Source organism: Panthera onca, chromosome E2 (genome assembly GCF_046562875.1).
Source record: "Panthera onca isolate mPanOnc1 chromosome E2, mPanOnc1 haplotype 2, whole genome shotgun sequence".
Classification (NCBI taxonomy): domain Eukaryota; kingdom Metazoa; phylum Chordata; class Mammalia; order Carnivora; family Felidae; genus Panthera; species Panthera onca.
In genome coordinates this window covers 14,869,420-14,891,188 of record NC_138353.1, presented here as the reverse complement: position 1 = coordinate 14,891,188, position 21,769 = coordinate 14,869,420, and the positions used below count along the sequence as shown (strand labels likewise).

The 21,769-nt window shown below is 50.9% G+C and overlaps 1 protein-coding gene across 1 annotated transcript; it reads left to right on the top strand.

The window, feature by feature from the left end:
- The first annotated feature begins 2,142 nt into the window (after positions 1–2,142).
- On the top strand, positions 2,143–19,973 carry ACP7 (acid phosphatase 7, tartrate resistant (putative)). Its single transcript, XM_060651058.3, has 13 exons — positions 2,143–2,544; positions 3,302–3,583; positions 9,826–10,026; positions 10,334–10,516; positions 11,389–11,512; positions 11,727–11,789; positions 11,887–12,001; positions 12,092–12,199; positions 12,290–12,347; positions 12,425–12,492; positions 12,603–12,674; positions 15,393–15,530; positions 18,026–19,973. Exons 2-13 carry the CDS (start codon positions 3,463–3,465, stop codon positions 18,089–18,091), a joined length of 1,317 nt encoding a protein of 438 aa, XP_060507041.1. The 5' UTR covers positions 2,143–2,544; positions 3,302–3,462; the 3' UTR covers positions 18,092–19,973.
- Positions 19,974–21,769: the final 1,796 nt, after the last annotated feature.

Here is a 21,769-nt window from a genome sequence, read left to right as displayed (position 1 = left end):
CTTGGGCTTCTCTCTCTCTCTCTCTCTCTCTCTCTCTCTCTGCCCAGCGCCTCAAAATAAATAAACAAACTAAATAAAAACTTCTCGGGGCACCTATGTGGCTCAGTCGGTTGGGCATCTGACTTCAGCTCAGGTCATGATCTCGCGGTTCATGAGTTTGACCCCCCAGCATCGGGCTCTGTGCTGACAGCTGGAGCCTGCTGCGGATTCTGTGTCTCCTTCCCTCTCTGCCCCTCCCCTGCTCGCACTCTGCCTCTGTCTCTGTCTCTCTCAAAAAATAAATAAACAAACTTAAGAAAAAAATTTTAAAACCTCTCCTTTTATTTGTCTTGCATGACAAGTAGCAATGGATATAACCTGTGTGTGTGTGTGTGTATACACAAAACGTCTTTGGGGTCCTCAATAATTTTTAAGAGGCTATAGAAGGGCTGCTGCGATTGAAATTTACCATGTCCTTCTGTCCTACTTTCAGACTTTCAGCTCTGCCATGAGAAGAAATCAAAGACGTTTTCAAATCCCACTGAGTCATTGCAAGCCACTCAACCGTCTTCTGCACATCCATTAAAACTTTGGAGTTTGCCATAATTTTCTGAACCTGCACTAGATCTTGAAGTTTAATGCATTAAGAAAGAAGCGCACATCTCACCGTATCATGTATTTGTTTTAAAAATGTTTCAATATTGGGGCGCCTGGGTGGTTCAGTCGGGTAAGCGTCCAACTCTTGGTGTCGGTTCAGGTCACGCTCTCAGGGTCCGTGAGATCGAGCCCCACGTCGGGCTCTGTGCTGACAGTGCAGAGCTTCCTTGGGATTCTCTCTCTTTCTCCCACTCCCTCTCCCCTCTGTTCCTCCTCCACTCGCACTTTCTCTCTCTCTCTCAAAATAAATAAATAAACTTAAAAAATTTTTTAAAATATTTCAAGATCTATAATTCAGTAGCATCGGTTTCCTTCGTAATCCTGTGTGTTTATTTCATGCCTGTAAAAACATGATTCAGGGAAGGGCTTCACCAGCCCGCCGGAAGCTCTTTAGCACAAAAAAAGTTTAACGTTTATTTATTTTTGAGACAGAGCATGAACGGGGGAGGGTCAGAGAGAGAGGGAGACACAGAATCCGAAACAGGCTCCAGGCTCTGAGCGGTCAGCACAGAGCCCGACGCGGGGCTCAAACTCAAGGTCTGTGAGATCGTGACCTGAGCCGAAGTCGGCCGCTCAACCGACTGAGCCACCCAGGCGCCCCACAAAAAAAGTTTAGAAGCCTCAGCTTCTGCAAGAAAAACAAAAGGCAAGGGCAACTTACAATTGGGGGCGGGAGTGGGAATTGAGGGTGTTTGAGGATGAAAGAATTGTGTATTGTTACATTTTAAGCTGTAACGGGGACTCTGGAAGGTGAAAAAAAAATCCGAACAGTACAAAAGGCCCATCTGGAACCCCGCCCCCCTTCAGTGTCACTCCGAAATCTGTTGTACCCAACCTGGGGACATTGCTGTACCTTGAATTACAAAAACCAAGTAGGTGGGGTCATTTTATCTGCTGCTGGGAAGAGAGAACAATCGAAAACCTGGACCCTCCATACTTTTTCTGCTGCTGGAGGAACCCCCAAACATATTTTGTGGCAAGCCACACTCAACCTCCGAACAGCTCCCGGAGGTTTACTGGAAAATTCTCACTTGCTCCCACCTAGACCTCAGACCCATTTCTGGAGTTCATGCAATAATAATAATAATAATAATAATAATAATAATAATAATAAAGCAGCTGATTCTTATCCAGCCTTTATTCTGGGCCAGGCCGGTTCTCAGCCTGAAATTGCCTCACCTGGTTTAAGCCTCACACCCGCCCATAGGATATGCACTATTAATACCTTCGTTTTACGCGAGAAGAAGCCATGGCTCAGCGAGGTTAAGCAACCCGCCGAGGGCGCACAGCCCAGAAGCGGCACTGTCTTTCTTGGATTTGGATTTTGTGTTTTCATTGTGCCCCGGGGTTGAGTGGGGGTTGCGGGGGGGGGGGGGGGGGGGATGGGAATCCGTGAGCTAAGCTTGGAGAAGGAGGAAGGTGGAAGGGGTTTAGAGGAAGACGAGCCGGCTGGAAAGGATGGGGGAATCGAATCGCCTGGGTCGCAGACCCCCGCTGCTGGCACACGTGGGTACCGCGGGATCTGGCAGCTCCAGGGGTGGGAGCCAGCGTCCGTGCCCTGGGGGCTCCGCAGGCGCGGGGTGGGGTGCCTGGGGGACCAGCTCAGCCTTACCTGTCTCGGCGCTCATCTGGTGGTCAACCTGGAGGTGGTGGCTGCGGCGTACCAAACCTTTCTGGGCCCCCCATCCCACGCCCCACCCTGGGTGGGGGGTGGGGCGCCCAGGACCGGCCGGACCTGTGTGGCCCGGGGCCCGGGTTGCCTGGGGAGCCTGTCACCTCGAGAAGGCAGGCTCTTCCGGGGCTGGGACAGCTGTGGGCGGCAGGATGCCACGATGCCTGCAAACTCATAAATACCGCCGCCGCACGGGTGGCCAGAGACGCGCGTGCGGGCAGCTGGCGCCCCCGAGGGTGAGCCGGGGACCGGGAGGGCGTCCCCCGCTCCAGCTCCCGGCGTCCGGGCTGACGGTCCTGGCCCGGCTGTGCCCCGGCAGGTCCTGGGGGAGCTGGAGAGCGAACGGGAGCCGGCCAGAAGGGGCTGGGGAGAAGGGGGGTGGGTATGCAGGTGCAGCGCCGGGGGCGGGATTGGGGTCACCGAGGCAGGATGGGACGCTGGGGAGAGGGCAGAGAGGCTGGGCCGCCTCCGGGAGGGTGGAATTCCGGGGGGGATCTGGGGTTGGAGTGGGGGGTTGGGGTCACTAACACCAAAATGGAAGGCTGGAGGACCAAATAGAGAGCGACGAGGTCTGAGAGCCGAGTGCAATGCTAGGGGTGGAGGTAAAAAGGTGAAAAAGCTGCGGTTGCTGAGAGCAGGCGGAGTGCTGGTTACGGGGTTGCCAAGGGCAACTTGCTACCCCGAGCCCCCACCCCACTCCCAAACCTGTCACCGAGAGTGAGCTGCGCTTAACGGCAGGAGCTCTGGGGCCGGGACCCCTGGGTTCCAGTCCCGGCTCCATCACATCCCCAGCTGTGCCCTGAACCACTGTTGCTCATTTCCCTCCTGGGTGACACAGGGGACACCCGGTGACACGGGGATCATCACAGTAGCCACCACACATAGGAATGTTGTGAGGCGCCCGTGACTTAATCTATGCAAAGTGCCTAGCACACAGCGAGTCTCGGGACATCGGGCGCTTGGTAATGATCAACACGCTTGTTTTCCCTGCAGCATCCGGATAACCGTCCTGCCTCCCTCCCCCCAGCATCGCCTGCGCTCCCTCCACTCTGCCTCCCAGGCTCTTCGCGTGTTCCTGATCTTCGCGCTGTTCCGGAATCTGAGCTACTGTGGACCCCTCCCCTCCCCCATCTGTCCCTCACCGTCCCCTTACCATGCGCCTCCTTTGTCTCTGCTCGTCCTGCAGCTGTGTGCTCCTGTTTTTCTCCCTCGGAGTCCGAGGGGCCCCAGAGGCTCCCAGGGCCCCCCCTGAGCAAGTCCACCTGTCCTACCCGGGTAAGTTTCTGTGAGCACTTCCTGGGCATTTCCCCGGGAGGCCCAGTGGGTTGGGGGCTCCGGAATCCCATGCCAATTGTTGTGGGACCTTGGGCTTGCCCTTCCTGAGCCTCGGTTGTCTGCCTCTGTTAAATGGGGGTTCCGAGCAGTGGTGCCTCTGGGTGTGTGGGAAATGATCACCGTGTCCACCCGGTGGTAAGCATTCCCCAAAGGGGGCTGCTATTGTCCCTGCCCATTGTGTCCCCACAAAGCTGCCTCCTGATCCTTGATCTAGAGGCCGTGGTGCCCTGTGGCGGTAAGGCCTTGGACCCTGGAGCCTTTGTACCCAAACTTCCCGGGTTTTAATCCCAGTGTAAGTACTTTAATCGTACTTACCTGCTGTGTGACCATGGGCCAGTGACTTAACCTCTCTGGTCTCAGCGTCCTCATATGGAGAATGGGAAAATGTTAGTGTGACCTCATGGCAGGGAGTAAATGAGATATTACCTGTGAAGGGGCAAAGCGGAGCTTGGCCTGTGTGCATCCATGCTTCTCCCACATTTTTGTCTCAGGGCCCCTTGGCACAGCTAAAAGTTATTGAGAACCTCAAAGACCTTTGGTTTATGTGAGCTATAGCCAAATATTTGCATCTTAGAAACTAAAACTGAGGCATTTACAAATTTTAAGCCATTTTAACGTGAACACTAATAAATCTGCTCTGCATTAGGTAAATGGCATTTTTCATGAGATATTACTATGCAAAAGAAAAGAAATTTCATGAGAAGAGCAGCACTGGTTTACATCTTTCTAAGCCTCTTTAATGTCTGGCTTCATAGGAGACAGCCAGATTCTCCCCACATCTGCTTCTGCTGCTGTTTCAATAGGTTGCTTTGGATGATACCTAGGAAGAAAATTTGGTTTCTCACGGGCACTTGGTTGAAACAGGGAGGAGGCTTTTTTCATTATTATTATTTTTTTTAATTTTTTTAATGTTTTATTTATTTTTGAGACAGGGAGAGACAGAGCATGAACAGGGGAGGGTCAGAGAGAGGGAGACACAGAATCTGAAACAGGCTCCAGGCTCTGAGCTGTCAGCACAGAGCCCGACGCGGAGCTCAAACTCACGGACCGCGAGATCATGACCTGAGCTGAAGTCGGCCGCTTAACCTACTGAGCCACCCAGGCGCCCCTCTTTATTATTTTTTTAATGTTTTATTTTATTTTTGAGAGAGAGAGAGAGAGAGAGAGATGGAGCATGAGCAGGGGAGGGGCAGAGAGAATGGGAGACACAGAATCTGAAGCAGGCTCCAAGCTCTGAGCTGGCAGCACAGAGCCCTCTGTGGGGCTTGAACTCATGAGAGGTGAGATCATGACCGATGCAGAAGTCAGACCCCCAACCGGCTGAGCCACCCAGGCGCCCCCGGAGAGCAGGCTTTTAAAAGGAGTTTCAAATTATTGTGCCTATAGCTTTTCGATACTGCACCAAATCTCAGCACACAGCCCTGTCTGTCTTTCAAATAATTTTAGCTTTTTATTTTGCAATAATTTTAGACTTATGGAAGAGCTGCAGAGAGAGTGCAGAGTTCCTGTACCCCCTTCACCCAGCTTCCCGAAATGTCAATGTCTTACGTACCCGTGGTACCGTTGTCAAGGCTAAGAAATTAACATTGGCATCATATCACTAACTGAACTATGGACTTCACCCATCTTTCCACTAATGTCTTCATTCTAATCCAGGATCCAACCCACGACTCCACACTGCTTCTGACTCTATGTCTCTAATCTCCTCCTCTCTGTAACAGCTCCTGAGTCTTTCCTTGTTGGTTTTTTGTTTGTTTTAAAAAAAATTTATTTTTAACGTTTATTTATTTTTTTTTTTAATTTTTTTTTTCAACGTTTTTTATTTATTTTTGGGACAGAGAGAGACAGAGCATGAACGGGGGAGGGTCAGAGAGAGAGAGGGAGACACAGAATCGGAAACAGGCTCCAGGCTCCGAGCCATCAACCCAGAGCCTGACGCGGGGCTCGAACTCACGGACCGCGAGATCGTGACCTGGCTGAAGTCGGACGCTTAACCGACTGCGCCACCCAGGCGCCCCAACGTTTATTTATTTTTGAGACAGAGAGAGACAGAGCATGAGCGGGGGAGGGGCAGAGAGAGAGGGAGACACAGAATCAGAAGCAGGCTCCAGGCTCCGAGCCGTCAGCCCAGAGCCTGACGCGGGGCTTGAACTCACGGACCGTGAGATCGTGACCTGAGCTGAAGTCGGACGCTTAACCGACTGAGCCGCCCAGGTGCCCCTGTTTGTTTGTTTTTTTAATGTCCTTGACACTTGAGGAAGAGCGTGGCCTAAAGGTTAGTTGCAATGTAGAACCTGAAACTCACAAACACACTGCTTTGGCGTTTGTTGACCAACTGACCCAGGACAAGGCACTTTGCCTGGAAGCCTCTGTAAAATGGAACAACGATAAAACCCATCTCATGGTGCTTCTGTGGAAATCCAGTGGGATGACAGCTGTCCCTTGTTTGGCCTGCACAGTAACAAGAGCAAATAGACTCTTACTAAGTCCCTCAGATAGATAACTCACTTCACCTCAAACTGGATCTTATGCTGTAGGTACTATTGGTACTCCCATTTTACAGGAGCATAAACTGAGGCTCGTGGCGGTGAGGAGTCTGACCCTGGGTCACGCAGTCTGGAATTTGAACGCAGGCAGGCTGGCTCAAGAGCCTAAGATATTTGTTTTAAAACTTTAACTTGTACTCATTAAAAAAATTTTTTTTAAATATATTTATTTATTTTCGAGAAACAGAGCGCAAGCGGGGGAGGGGCAGAGAGAAAAGGAGACACAGAATCCAAAGCAAGCTCCAGGCTCCGAGCTGTCAGCACAGAGCCCAACGCGGGGCTCGAACTCACAAACCGTGAGTTCATGACCTGAGTTGAAGTCAGATGCTTAACCGACTAAGCCACCCAGGCGCCCCCCCCCCCCACCCCGCTTGTACTAATTTTAGATTTAACAGAAAATTAGAGTTTCCTTCTCCCCCGGTTTCTCTTAGTGTTATGTTAGCGTCTTACATAATTACGGTCTGATTAAGCCGGGAGGTTAACATTGGTACAATACTATTAACTGAACTAGAGACCCTGTTCCTATGTCAGCACTTTTTCCTCTTGGTTGTTTTGTCATTCAGCATTTAGTTGTTCTCCTTAGTCATCTCCAATCTGCCAGTTGCAAAGTCTTTCCTTGTCTTTCGTGCTCTCGACATTACTTAGCACTGAGCAGTTATTTTGTAGGGTAGCCCTCATTTGGGGCTGGTCAGGCATTTTCTCAAGATTAGGATGAAGTTATGTGTTTTTCTGGCAAGACTATCACCGCTGCGATGTTGTGTCTTTCCCGGTACCTGTTATCAGAGAGTTTATGATGCTGACACAGTTTATGGCTGTTACTGAGGCTGTTAACCTTCACCGCCTGGTTACAGGGGTGCGTTGCTGGGTTTCTCCAGGGCAGGATTTTTATTCTTCCCTTTGTGGTTAATGAGTATCTTGGGGGAGATTCCTTGAGACCACGCAAATGAATGTTTCTCTTGAAACTTCCTCCAGCCAATTTTGGCAGCTGCCAGTGGATCTTGCCTGCAACAATTGTTAGGCGGTGTTTGCCTAATTGTGACTTTGTAACTTTCTAATTCCCTGTCTCCATCTAACGGAAACTTTTCTGTAGGGAAAGCTGTTCCTTCCCCCCTTCATCCATCCATCCATCCATCCATCCATCCATCCATCCATTCATTCATTCTTTTATGTCAGTATAGACTTACAGATACCCACTGTTCCATCGGTTAAATATACAGTACTATTGTTATTTACTTTGTGGCTCAAACTGTCCCAGATTTGGTCTTCTGGATTTCTTTCAGATTGGCTTCTGTGTTCTTTCAACAAACCCCCATCATTTTTGGAGCACTCCCTCTTTTTCTGGGACCATAGGTTATTCCAGGCTTATCTTGTATATTTCCTGCCCCATCTTTGGAATCAACCGCTTATCCAAGGAGCCCCAGTTTCTTTCAGTGGAGAATGGGTATTTAGAAACTAAGATCTGAGCACTCGGTGTGCTCGCGGCTACCGAGGTATCCTTGCTTCCAGGCCCTTTCACAGAGCTAGGCAGCATGTGTGTGTGTTACACGCGCATGCGTACATCTGTATTTTCGCGTCTATCTGTGTGTATACACTACATACCATGAGATCATGCTGATACCTCTGATTCTAAATCGAGGATTTATTTTGGCCATTTTCTTTCCTTGTTTGTAATTTCTCTCGCCAGCATCGAGAAACCTACCTTCCACTTCTACAACATGCTTGCTTATTTGCTCAATGCGAGTATGGGCATAAAGCGGTTCCGGAGAACCTTTAGTAGGCGACAACGTGTGTGTGGTCCTTTTCCGCTGTAGTCCTTTTATTTTTTATTTTTCTGAAAGCAGAGAGGTTTTGGGTTTTTGTTTTTTTAAGGTTTATTTTATTTATTTTGAGAGAGACAGAGACAACGTGGGTCAGAGAGGGGCAGAGAGAGAGGGAGACCCAGAATCTGAAGCAGTTCCAGTCTCTGAGCTGTCAGCACAGAGCCCAACGGGGCGCCCGAACCCACAAACCGGGAGATCATGACCTGAACTGAAATCAAAAGTCAGGCACTTAACCGACTGAGCCACCCAGGCGCCCCACCCCTGTTCACTTTTTAAGTATAGTTACCTCCATTGGTCGGTATTTATATTCCATACTGGCTTCTCCCCACCTCCTGGGTGGCTTTAATTGTTAGTTTATTTGGGGCGTGCGTGAAGGAAATTTGAAGCGGGACTATAATTCTAAGAGTCAGAATTACACAAAAAAGGTAGTGTTTTCTCCCCTGGTCTTTCCTGCTCCGTTCCTGTCCCCCCCTTTTCTACCCCATCCACCCCATGTAAGTAACCCATCTATTTCCTTTCTGCTGTATCCTTCCTGTATTTCTTTGGTAGAAACGAGTAGATAACTTGTGTATATCCTCTTACATGAAGAATAGCTGACTATAGGCACAAATAAGGGAGGGGCAGAGAGAGAGAGGGAGACACAGAATCCCAAGCAGGCTCCAGGCTCCGAGCTGTCAGCACAGAACCAGGCGCGGGGCTTGAACTCACCAACCGCGAGATCATGACCTGAGCCGAAGGCGGACGCTTAACTGAGCCACCCAGGTACCCCAACATTTAAGAATTTTGAACTGTCACTTAAAAGTTTGGATTTCTGGGGTGCCTGGGTGGTTCAGCCCGTTAAGGGGCCAGCTCTTGATTTCGGCGCAGGACGTGATCTCACGGTTCGTGGGATTGAGCCCCGCATCCCGCTCCGCGCTAAAGCATGGAACCTGCTTGGGATTCTCACTCTCTCTCTCTTTCTGTCTCAAAATAGATAAATACATTTTAAAAAATGTTTTAAAAAGTTTGTATTTGTGTGTACATCTATATATCTATATCTATGTCTATGTAATGTAAAACCACCACATAGAGACTTAGTCTAGAAGTTGACAGATTTCGTGGCACTGGGCCCACATGGTGGCTGTCACCAGAGCCAGCGATGGCCGCCCCTTTGAGATAGGGCAGGGTCTACAGTTGGCCACACACACCATAACTCCTTGCTGCCTTATTCCTTCCAGCTGGCCCTTGTCTCCGTTTATATTACCCAGCAGGCTTCTAGACATCTAAATTTATAACCCCTAAATAATATCAGGTATGGGGGTGCCTGGTGACATTGGGGAGCCTACCTGAGATTCTCTCTCTCTCTGCCCCTCCCCAGCTCGCGCTCTCTCACTCTCTCTCTCAAATAAATAAATTAAAAAAAAAAATTTTTTTTTAAGTCATGTATGTAAAGTGGCACAAGGTCTGCCCAGAGTGAATAATGATATTAATAATGTAATCCTAGCTGCACTGTTACAGGTGCTTTACTTGTATTTATTCACCTAAGCCTCATCAAAACCCTGTAGAGTAGATATTATCGTCATTCTACCTTACAGGTGAGGAAACTGGGGCTCAGAGAGGTGAAGCGACTTGCTCAGGGAAGCACAGCTTAGAAACGGCAGAGCCGGGATTGAACTTGGGGAGCTCCGGAACTGTGTCCCTTGACTCCTCGGTGTTCCGGAGCTCTTAGTTATTGGCCCTCGCTCTCTGTGCATCCTTCCCTTCCCCCCCTCTCAGCCCCCCCCCCCCCCCCCCCCAGGCCTCACCGCCCAGCCCCACTCTGTTCCTTTCTCCCCAGGTGAGCCAGGCTCCATGACGGTAACCTGGACCACATGGGTCCCCACCCACTCTGAAGTGCAGTTTGGCCTACAGTTGACGGGGCCCCTGCCCCTCCGGGCCCAGGGCACCTTCAGCCCCTTCGTGGATGGGGGCATCCTCCGGCGGAAGTTCTATATACACCGAGTCACGCTGCGGGGGCTGCTGCCGGGGGTCCAGTACGGTGAGAGGGCCCCCGGACCCAAGTGTTGAGGGGAGCAGGAAGAGGAGTGCGGTGTAGACTAGAAGCTACTACCACCAGCAGGGGGCTCGGGCTGGGCTGGTAACTGCTCTGTTTACCCGGACCCCATTGTAGGAGACCTTGAAGATGAAAATGGAAGGCGCTGGGGTCCGGGGCCGGGTGGACCAGAGGGCACGGGTCAGAACCCTTCGATTCCCCACCGCCTCCCCCCACCAGCTGAAGGTGGATGGCGGTGGAGGAGACGGCCGGGGGTGCCCCTCGCTGACCACGACCTTTCCCTTTCCCTCAGTTTACCGCTGCGGCAGTTCTCGGGGCTGGAGCCGTCGGTTCCGCTTCAGGGCCCTGAAGAACGGTCCCCACTGGAGTCCCCGCCTGGCTGTGTTTGGGGACCTGGGGGCTGACAACCCGAAGGCCTTACCCCGGCTGCGCAGGGACACCCAGCAGGGCATGTATGATGCTGTTCTCCATGTGGGTGAGGCATCGGCAAGGGTGCGCCCGGAGGTGTGGGGTGGGGCGTGGGTGGGAGGACTGTTGAGGGGACCTGGCCGGGGCCAGTGTGGTTCTGAAGGGACCGGGGATGCGCCTGACCTTGGCGATGGTGTCTATGGTTAACCAGAACGCGCGGGTGAGAATCCCAGCTCCAACACGTAGAGCGTTGCTTTTGTCCTCTGCGTTATTCCCCTGTGACAGCTGAGACTGGGTCAGAATTCACGGGACTGTCGTCATGACTAAATAGTTGACATTGCCCAGCATGCTGTAAGTGCTACATGTTCATTGTCATTATCATTGCTGCTGTGGCTTCAAGGGACAGGGAAACAGATGGGAGATGGAGATTGGGGCTGATAAGGTTCAAGGCCGCAGACTCTGGAATCAGACTCTCGGGGCTTGATTCCTGGGTCTTTACTAGCCAGCCTTGTGACCTTGCACGGGCCCCCTGGGCCTCAGTTTCCCCGTTTGAAGTGAGGTCATAATAATATCCACCTCAGAGGGTGTATTGAAGATTCAGGTGATCAAGAATGTAAAGCATTTGGAACTGTGCCTGGTACGAAACCAGTATCAGACTGTCGGTCTTAACATCGTTGTCCTGGGAGGGGACAAGAGGGCGGGCAAAGATGTGGGCCGGTGTAATCAGAGCACAGGAGACCAGCACGGTCCTGCGGGGGGAGGGGCTCAGACCAGAGGTTCGGGAAACAGTCCCAAGGGCACATGTGGGTGGGTGTGAGGTAGGGATGGGAGAACCGGGATGGCTCCGAGCCAGAGTTACAGCCGACTGAGCAGCTGTCTCAGTCCTGGCAGAAGGAGAGCCGGGCCTGGGTCCTCACTCTCTCCCCGCCCGCCCCTCAGGAGACTTTGCCTACAACATGGATCAGGACAACGCTCGCGTCGGCGACAAGTTCATGCGGCTCATCGAACCTGTGGCCGCCAGTCTGCCCTACATGACCTGCCCTGGGAATCATGAAGAGCGCTAGTGAGGGCCGAGGGCTTCAGGGTGGGCGGGGGCCTGAGCGGTGAAAACAGATGTGTCCTTCTTAGTGTCTCACCTTAGTCCCTCGTGCTGCAGCTGCTGATTAGTGGAGATAAGGGCTAGGCTGGGAGCCAGAGTCCAGCCCGGAAGTGGGGAGGTGGGGGTGGGACCGGAGAACCCAGAGTCTCTTCCCACCCCTTTATTTCCTTTTATCCAGCAACTTCTCTCACTACAAGGCTCGCTTCAGCATGCCGGGGAACAACCAAGGCCTGTGGTACAGGTAATCTGGGGGACCTGGGGGACTGGCTCCCCTCCCCCGAAGGGCGGGAGATGCAGAGGAGACCCCGCCTTCGACCCATGCCCTTTGACCCCTCCAGCTGGGATCTGGGCCCCGCGCACATCATCTCCTTCTCCACCGAAGTGTATTTCTTCCTCAATTATGGCCGCCACCTCGTGGAGAGACAGTTCCACTGGCTGGAGAGCGACCTCCAGGTAACCTGGCTGGAGGTCCCCTCTCATCCCCTGACCAGCCTGCCCTCCCCTCCCCTCTCCCTGCCTCTCACTCCGGGCCCTTCTCTCCAGAAAGCCAATAAGAACCGGGCGGCCCGGCCGTGGATCATCACCATGGGCCACCGGCCCATGTACTGTTCCAACGCAGACTTGGACGACTGTACATGGCATGAAAGCAAGGTGGGGACCCCCTCCCCGGGGGCGGGGTGCCGAGCGCCACGTGGGGGGCCGGCCCGATTCACCACTCACCTCCTCTGTCGCCCTGCCCAGGTTCGCAAAGGCCTCCTTGGCAAGTTGTATGGGTTGGAGGACCTTTTCTACAAACACGGTGAGTGACCCGGGGGAGTTCCCCGCCCCCGATCTCTCCAGGGTCAAGGGGCTTGACCCCCGCTTTTTCTGTCTCAGGGGTCGACCTGCAGCTGTGGGCTCACGAGCACTCGTACGAACGGCTGTGGCCCATTTACGACTACCAGGTGAGGCTCAGGGAGGGCCAAGGGCCCGTGTGGCCGGTGTCAGTGGACCCCTGGACGCCCCGGGGTGTGGCCTGTTGTGACATGCCCCTCCTCCTCGCTCCCTTCTCCAGGTGTTTAATGGCAGCCGAGAGATGCCGTATACCAACCCCCGAGGCCCCGTCCACATCATCACTGGATCTGCTGTGAGCAGGGCGGGAAGGGGGCGCCTTCGGCTTCTTGCCTCTTGACTTTCATCGCCTCTTGTACTGGCCTCGGTGCCAGGTGCTTTGTATTGTCACCGTCACCAACTCTCAACCCGAGAGCGTTAGGTGCCCCTAGTAGCATGCCCATTGTACAGATGTGGAAACAGAGGCACAGGCAGTCAGATGCTCGTTCAGTAGTGGGTTCAGTAAGTGGCAGGGGTTGCCCCGGTCACCGGATGATCCAGGGGCACCGGGCTTATCATTATCCTCATCGCACCTCAACTCCAGACTAGTCCCATTCCCCCGAGCTTCTCACTAACGACCGCCCCCTGTTCCGGGATCCCACACTGTGTCCAGTATCTTGTGTCTCCCGAGTCTTGTCCCATCGGTGACGGTTCCTCCGTCTTCCGTTGTCGTTCATCCTTCACATTGCGGAAGACTCCCGGCCAGTTGTCTGGCAGAATGGCCCTTGGGTCTGGGCATGTCTGACGCTGAGCCTCGGGTTATGCATTCGGGGCAAGACAGTGCCCGGACGTCACCCAGAAGTGATGGTGTGACCGGGGATGACGTGCCGTCTGCGTGTCTCATTCCTGGAGGTGTTCCCCTGCGTCACCTGGTGAAGGAGGTGTCTGCTGGGTTCCTCCACCGTGAATGTATTATGGCCCCCTTTCTAATTAATAAGTGTCTTCAGGGAGATACTTTGCCGCCATGCAAATATCCCGTCTGTCCTCAAGCTTTCACCCACTGAGTGTTGAATCCCTCGGCGGGTCTTGCCAGCAAGAATTATTACTGCGGTGTTCTAACGGGGAGCTTCTATTTCCCGCGTTCCTCCTAGATTTATTAATTAGAAGCCTCCCATGAGGAAAAGTTGTCCCTTCTGTTCCATTTATGTAGTTAGTTATTGATTTATACCAGTCTGGACTCACAGGTAATGATTCTATCCTGTGGGCGATAATCTGATACGACCGCTATTGCCTTACTGCTCCTGTTTGGGCCACTGGGAAGGCTTCCGGTCAGGTGCTGTGTTTTTTTTCCCACGTGCCCCTGTCATTTGGTGAGCACTTCCTTATTTTTTGGCGCTCCAAGGTGCTCCAGGATCATCTTGTGTTTTCCTGCCCCCCCCCCGCCCTCTGCCTTGCAATCACTCATTTCTGCAAGGAGACGGCTTGTTTTTTAAGCCGGTTCTTACAAATCAGGACGATCAAAGTAAGAACCACTTGTGACAAAAATTCAAACAGTGCAGGGGGCAGGAGGTGAACACCAGCCCTCCACACCCCTTCGTAGTCCTACTCTGTTGTTCTGGCTCTTGGATGGCATTTTAGAATGTTCTCTGCATGTACAACGGAGTCATTGTCTTGATAGAGATGTGTTACTGTATTGCCCACTTTTAAAAAACAACTTGGATCATGCTTCATACCCTAGGGGTTCTCAGCTTTGGTGCGCATACCATGGGGAAGTTTTAAAACTCCCATGTCTGGGCCCCACTCCACAACAAACATGAGAATCTTCGAGAAAGGGGCCCTGACATTGGCCCCGTGTTGGCCACCACCTGGAGCAGGAAATAGACTGTGGTCAGCACCAGAAGACTCGTCATACCCCTACGTGATCGCTGTTCTGAACTTTAATCAGCAGAGATTGGTCTTTTTCTTTGATTTTAAATTTTGACATTCCTTCAGACTCCCAGAACAGTTGCAAAAATACAAAGACTTTCCATATCCCCTTTACCAACATTTCCCAAGTGTGAACATTTAGCTGCCTTTGTTGTAATCTCTATGTTATTTTATTTGCTGTAGTTATTATTCTATTATTAATGTTTTATTATTTTATCTTATTATATATAATTATTACTAATATATATTATTATTCCTGGAGAGATCATTTGGGACTCTGCCAATATCTGGCTATTCCTCAAACTTTCACCATTAGTTTCACGATCTACTGATGATTCTTGCTTCCATCTGTTATTACAGTGATGGCTGCTTCCATTAGTTATTATAGTGATGGCTGCTTCCATCCGTTATTATAGTGATGGCTGCTTCCATTTGTTATTATAGTGATGGCTGCTTCCATTAGTTATTATAGTGATGGCTGCTTCCATCCGTTATTATAGTGATGGCTGCTTCCATTAGTTATTATAGTGATGGCTGCTTCCATTAGTTATTATAGTGATGGCTGCTTCCATTAGTTATTACAATGATGGCAGTCCCTCATGGTCTCTGCTCATGTCGCCTGGTGTTTGTTGTTTGTAGAGGATGAGCACACCCTCTCCCCCAGGCACTGGTGATTTAAAAAGCTTTCTTGGGGAGTCTGCTGTGCAGCCAGTGTTGAGACCCACCGGTTTTTATCTATTTTGCGTTTTCCCTTTTATTATCCATCTTGGCCACCTTTCTGTAGAGCCCTGCTTTGTGATGGCTGTGCTATAATTCATTTAACGGACCCCCACTGATGGGCATTTGGGTGACTTCCAGCTCAGGGCTTTTACAGAAAATGCTGCAGTGGGCAGTCTTTTCCAGCCATGCACTTTTCTAGAAGTCAGAGACCCAGGGCACAGGAAGCCTGGCTGGGTCAAAACCCTCAATGCTGAGCATCAGTGAGGTCAAGTCTTAACGGATTTTGCCCTCCTTGGGGGCAGGAGGGTCCTGGCCCTGGAGGTTGTTTCTGCTCCTTGTGGGTCCTCCACCCTCCCCAGCCCTGGGTCTGAATGATTCTATCTGGCAGGGCTGTGAGGAGCGGCTGACCCCCTTCTCCCTCTTCCCACGGCCCTGGAGCGCCTTGCGCGTGAAAGAGTACGGGTACACGCGGCTGCACATCCTCAATGGAAGCCACATCCACATCCAGCAGGTGTCCGACGACCAGGTCAGTGAACAGTGGTCCAATCACCTCCCTGAGTAACCGGGCCTGGCGTGTTCTGGAGTCAAGTGGTTAAAAACAGGGACTTCAGGGGTGCCTGGGTGGCTCAGTCGGTTAAGCGGCCCATTTACTCTCAGGTCATGATCTCCCGCTTTGTGAGTTCGAGCCCACATTGGTCTCTGTGCTGACAGCTCAGAGCCTGCTTCGAGTTCTGTGTCTCCCCTCTCTCTGCTCCTGCCTTGCTCACCCTCTGTTTCTCTCTCTCTCAAAAAAAATGAACATTAAAAAATTAAAAAAACCAAAACGAAAACAAAACAAAAAACAAAAACACACGGACTCCAGAGCTGGAAATCCTGGGTTCAAATCCTGCCTCTGCTACTTACCAGCTGGATGACCTCGAACAACTTATTTCAACTATTTGAGCCACAATTTTCCCATCTGTTAAAGGGGATGATAATAGTTGAATGACTTATGATAGAGAAGTGCTGAGAACAGTTTCCCAAACATGGTAAATTCCATAGGTGTTTATCAACATGAAGCAGGGACTGAAAGAGGTGGGAAACCAATATGACATGTGGGTGGCTGAGACGGCTTAAGGTTAGATGCACCCAAATAATCACGGTTCACCATTATTTTTGCCACTGTAATTTTATTTTTTTTATTTTTTTTATTTTTATTTTTTTTCAACGCTTTTTATTTATTTTTGGGACAGAGAGAGACAGAGCATGAACGGGGGAGGGGCAGAGAGAGAGGGAGACACAGAATCGGAAGCAGGCTCCAGGCTCCGAGCCATCAGCCCAGAGCCTGACGCGGGGCTTGAACTCACAGACCGCGAGATCGTGACCTGGCTGAAGTCGGACGCTTAACCGACTGCGCCACCCAGGCGCCCCAACCACTGTAATTTTAAAATAATAATTATGATGATGATTTATTGAGCACCTGTTGTATATCCGATGCTGTGCTAGATGCTTTCCATCTCGTAGTATTTGAATCACGAGAGCCATCACATGGGGTGGGTTTTCTTTCCATTTTACAGATGAGATAACTGAGGCTTAGAGACAGGAAATAATTTTCCAAGGGTCATACAGCTGGAGGGTGACAGAGCTGGGGTATGACCCTGAAGACCATATTCTTTTCTTCTTCTTCTTCTTCTTCTTCTTCTTCTTCTTCTTCTTCTTCTTCTCCTCCTCCTCCTCCTTCTTCTTCTTCTTCTTCTTCTCCCCCTCCCCCCTCCTCAACTATGTTCTTTTTATTATAAATAACTTCCATTTATCGAGCCCCACGCGCTCCGGGGGTAGGCTTATGTGTTATCCCATTCGGTTCTCCCAGTGTGTAGAATATGGAAGGTAAGGCTCAGAGTTGGATAATGTGCTTACAGTCATGGAGAGAGAGCCGTTGCACTGGGATGTAAGTGAGGTTTGTCTGACTCTGGGGTTTGTGCTTATAATAATATCCGACACTTATACAATCCTTGCCATGCTCTGGGGCCCCTTCAGAAACATCCTTCGGGGTGCCTGGGTGGCTCAGTCGGTTGGGCATGGGCCTCTGGGTTTCAGCTCGGGTCATGATCTCACAGTTCATGGGTCTGAGTCTCAGGTCCGGCTCTGCACCGGCTGAGTGGATCCTGCTTAGGATTCTCTCTCTCCCCCCTCCCCGCCCCTCCCCTACATGTGCACACACGCACTCTCCCTCAAAATACATAAACTTTTAAAAATATAAAAAATAAAAATTGGCGCCAAAAAAATAAATAAAAATAAAAAATAATAAAAATAAGTAAAAAATAAAAATAAATAAAAGTAAAAAATAATAAAAATAAGTAAAAAATAAAATAAACAAAAATAAAAAATGATAAAAGTGAGTAAAAAATAAATAAAAATAATAAATAATAAATAATAAAAATAAGTAAAATATAAAATAAATAAAAATAAAAACAATACAAGTAAGTAAAAATAAAATAAAAATAAAAAATAAAAGTAAATAAAAATAAAAAATAATAAAAATAAGTAAGAAGTAAATAAAAATAAAAAATAATAAAGGTAAATAAAAATAAAAATAAATAAAAATAAAAATAATAAAAATAAGTAAGAAATAAATAAAAATAAAAAATAATAAAATTAAGTAAAAATAAAATAAAAATTAAAAATAATAAAAGTAAATAAAAATAAATAAAAATAATAAATAATAAAAATAAGTAAGAAATAAATAAAAATAAAAAATAATAAAAGTAAAAAATAATAAAAATAAAAATAAAACATAAATAAAACATAAATTTAAAAAGCCCTCTACAAATAATCTCATTTCATTCCTACAAGATCTATGATGTACGTGCTATTACTATCATGCCCACTTTTCAGATGAGGAAAACAGGTTCAGAGAGGTCTAGCAATTTGTCCGGTCTCACACAGCCCATTAAAGGTAGAGCTGGAATTTGAATCCAAGTCCGTGGCCCTGGAGTCTGAACGTCCAGCTGTCATTACCTCCTTTGTTTTTGTCCCTTGCAGGACGGGAAGATTGTGGACGACGTCTGGGTGGTGAGACCCCTGCTTGGCCGGATGATGTACCTCTAGGCCCAGGGGCAGCCCTGGTCAGGAGCCCTGGGCCTTGGTGCCTTGGCTAGTGTGACCGGACGCTGCCCAGGCCCGGGTGGAGAGTCAGGGCGGGCCTTGTCTCCCAGCCCTTCTGAGGCCCCATGTGGGGTGGACAGAGCCCTCGGGGAGCTGGGGCCGCTCTCCCCTCCTGGAGAGGTGGGGGTGCCCTCTGGCTGTAACGAGAGGGCAGGTGTACAGGAACCGAGTGAGGCGGGCGCTGGGCAGCCCTGCTCTCCTGCATAGCACTGACGGGGCGGGGCGCCCACGGGGCCTCTGGAATAAAGAGGCTCATCGCTGCGACTCTGCACTTCCGCTGGGGGTGCCCCCTGGCCCGTCTCCTCTCCCTCCCGCGCATCACCGGCCCCGAGTCAGCAGGGTGGGCACGGCCGCCATGACACCACTCTCCGGCAGGTGGCGCTGGTGACTCTCTCCTGGGCGGGCCTTCCGGCCCAAGGCGTGCCAACCGGTGTTGCTTTGTGCCTCAGTTTCCCAGCCCAGCACTGATTTATCCTGGAGGGGAGAAGTGTTAACACTCCTGCCTCCAAGCTAGTGGTGCTTACACGGACCTGCCTGTTTTCTTCCCCTTTCCCCTTCCTCTTTTCAGCCCCCTCTGTCTTTCTCCTCGACCATTATTTACTGGGCGTCTACTGTGTACCAGGCCCTGTTCTCAGCCCTGGGGGACTCCTGTGAACAAGTCCGAGATCTCTGCCTTCACGGAACTCATGCCCTAACCAGGGGGTCAGAGAGCAAACACAATAAGAAAAATCGGAAGCAGGGTAGCTATTGATAAGTTCTCCCCCAAAGCAGGGAAGGGCCATGAGGGGGGACACTTGTAATTTTCACCAGGATAATCAGGGAGACCTCACTGAGAGGGTGACATTTGATCTGAAGGAGTCAGAGGGAGTAGCCACAGGAGCAGAGTGTTCTGGGCAGAGGAACAGCCAGTGCAAAGGCCCTGAGGCAGAAACGTGGCTGGCCCTGCCGGGGTGTCGAAGTGGAAGTGGAGGCCGGGGCGGCTGGGGCAGAGAGAGTGAGGGGGAGAGAGGGGCAGAGAGGGGTGACAGGGAAAGATCAGAGGACTTTGTCCTCTATCCTATGTGCAGTGGAGCCACAGGAGGGCTCTGAGCTGGTGACAGACCTCTGACTCCGGGAATCCAAGGCTGAGCTGGGCTCCAGCCCCAGGGCTCAGGGCTTCCCTGAGGGAGCCCGTGGGTCCCCAGCTCTGCAGGCTCACCTCGTCTTAATCACTCTATGAGCTGCACGGGCTCAGCTTTCTCAAACCAGCCCATCCCCGGGCTGACACTTTCTGGGAGGGTGGGTCTGTCTCCCCCACTGGACTGTCCATCCCGGGAGGGCGGTGCCCAGGGCTCTCCCCGGCATAGCCCAGCACAAGGTAGGTGCTTAATAAATATTTATTGCCTTACTGATGGCCACCATATGCCAGGCTCCGGCGGGGCGATGCCAGGGACACGCCGGGGACAGCAATGAATCCGCCCCCGCCAGGCCCCGTAGGAGTTCATGGGTGAGCAGAGAAACACAGTTACCCAACGCGGGTGACAAACAATGAGGGAATGCCACAGAGGGGTGCACCCAGCCCGTGAAGTCACCCGCTGGGCAGTCGTTGCCCTGAGCTGGTGCCCGTGTGGGCCTGGCCTGTTCCATCCCAGGCCTGGGGGAGGCTGTGAACGTGCCTGGGCGGTGGGGTCCACAGAGAGCAAAGGCCCGGCACTGGGTTTGAATCTCAGCTCTGCCCCTTCCTGTGGGGTGTGAGGTCACCAGCCCACTCTGAACCTCTGTTTTCTCATCTGTCACAAAAGGAGGATCACACATTATGGGGTTGCCTTGGGATTAAATGAGTCTGAAAGCCTTGGTGTTGTGTTGTGTTCTTCTTTTTTTCATGGTTTTCACTTTTTGTTTAAGCTTATTTATTTTAAGAAAGAGAGAGAGCACAAGCGGGGGAAGGGCAGAGAGAAGGAGAGAGTCTCAAGCAGGCTCTGCACCATCAGCACCGACCCCGATGTGGGGCTCGAACTCACGAACCGTGAGCTCATGACCTGAGCCGAGACCAAGAGTCAGATGTTTAACAGACTGAGCCACCCAGGCGCCTCTGTCGTGTCCCGCATTTAATTAGCTAGCGGGGCTCCTGGGTGGCTCAGTCGGTTGAGCGTCCCACTTCGGCTCCGGTCATGATCTCGCGGTTTGTGAGTTCGAGCCCCGCATCCGGCCCAGCGCTGACGGTGCGGAGCCTGCGTGAGATGTTGTCTCTCCTTCTCTCCGCCCCTTTTCTGCTTGTTCTCTCTCTCAAAATAAGTAAATAAATTAAAAACTTAAAAAAAAAAAAACCCCACACGGCATCCCACCCCCTACCTCCCATCACCTTTCCCTGCTTTATTTGCCTTCAGATCACGTTTGCTTTGGGACCCGCTATGGAGATACATCTTTCATGATTTATTCTTTATCTCCTCCATCGGAAACTGGGCTCCTGGGGCACGGGGGTTTCTGCCAGTTCTGTTTACCCCTGGAGTGCCAGTATCCGAAACAAAGCAGTTCCTCAATAAACACTGCTTGAGTGAATGAGGGAAGGCAGGAGACGGGCAGACAAAATGCTTAATGCGGCACCTGGCGCTGAAGGAGCAGGTAATAAATAGGAGGAACGATGGTAATTTAGGTGAATCAGATGAAGGCCTGGCCCTCGGGGTTCCCACTGCCGGGTGCGCAGGAGACAGGCACGTCTGGCCGATTGCAACACCTGTCGTGTGTGACATGCCCAGCAAGTGACGGGTTGCAGGACGGAAGCCCCTACAGCTTCTGGGAGGGCGAAGCGGAGCGAGGCTTTTGGAGATCCACAGATGTGTGTCCAGCAAGCTGGGGTGAGTGTCCCCAGGAGGGGCGGCGGTTTTGGCCCTTGTGAGGCTTAAATTCTACTGGGAGAGATAGAGAAGAAACCATGAACAAAAATACTATCATGCGAGCCTTCCGGATGGCGATCAGCACTGCGGAGAAAATACCCTGGAATTAAAGCATTGGGATAGACTCAGTCGGTTGAGCTCCGATTTCGGCTCAGGTCATGATCTCGTGGTTCGTGGGTTCGAGCCCCGCGTCGGGCTCTGTGCTGATGGCTCAGAGCCTGGAGCCTCCTTTGGATTCTGTGTCTCCTTCTCTCTCTCTCTCTCTCTCTCTCTCTCTCTCTCTCAAAAATAAACTTTAAACCTACATAAATAAATACATACATTTGAAAAATAAAGTGTCCAATTTGAGGAGTTTTGGGCCATGTGTATTCCCATGAAATCGCCACTATAATCAAGACCCGGAACATTTCCACCACCCCCAAGTTTCCCTCCTGTCCCTTTGCCGTGAATCCGTCCTGTTGTCCCCCAGCTTCAGGCAACAGCCGATCTGCCCTCTGTCACTAAAGATTCGATTTACCTTTTCCAGAAAGCTAGGAATAGAACTGTAAGAGACTGGCTTCTTTCACTCAGCCTAACACATTCGCAATTCATCCACGAGGCCCTGCTTATCAACAATTCCTTCCTTTTTATGCCGAGTAGCGTCCTGGAATGGATATATGGCAACCCGTTTATCCGTTCGCTAGTTGATGGACGTTTTGGGTTGTTTCCAGTTTCCGGCGATGTGAAAGCAAGCGCTGTGGAAAAAAAT

Excerpts from the sequence above, each read along its gene's own strand:
- ACP7 (XM_060651058.3), top strand. The coding sequence starts at position 3,463 with ATGCGCCTCCTTTGTCTCTGCTCGTCCTGCAGCTGTGTGCTCCTGTTT. Across the intron at positions 12,002-12,091 it reads GGCTGGAGAGCGACCTCCAG|AAAGCCAATAAGAACCGGGC; the intron begins GTAACCTGGCTG and ends CCTTCTCTCCAG. Across the intron at positions 12,200-12,289 it reads GTACATGGCATGAAAGCAAG|GTTCGCAAAGGCCTCCTTGG; the intron begins GTGGGGACCCCC and ends CGCCCTGCCCAG.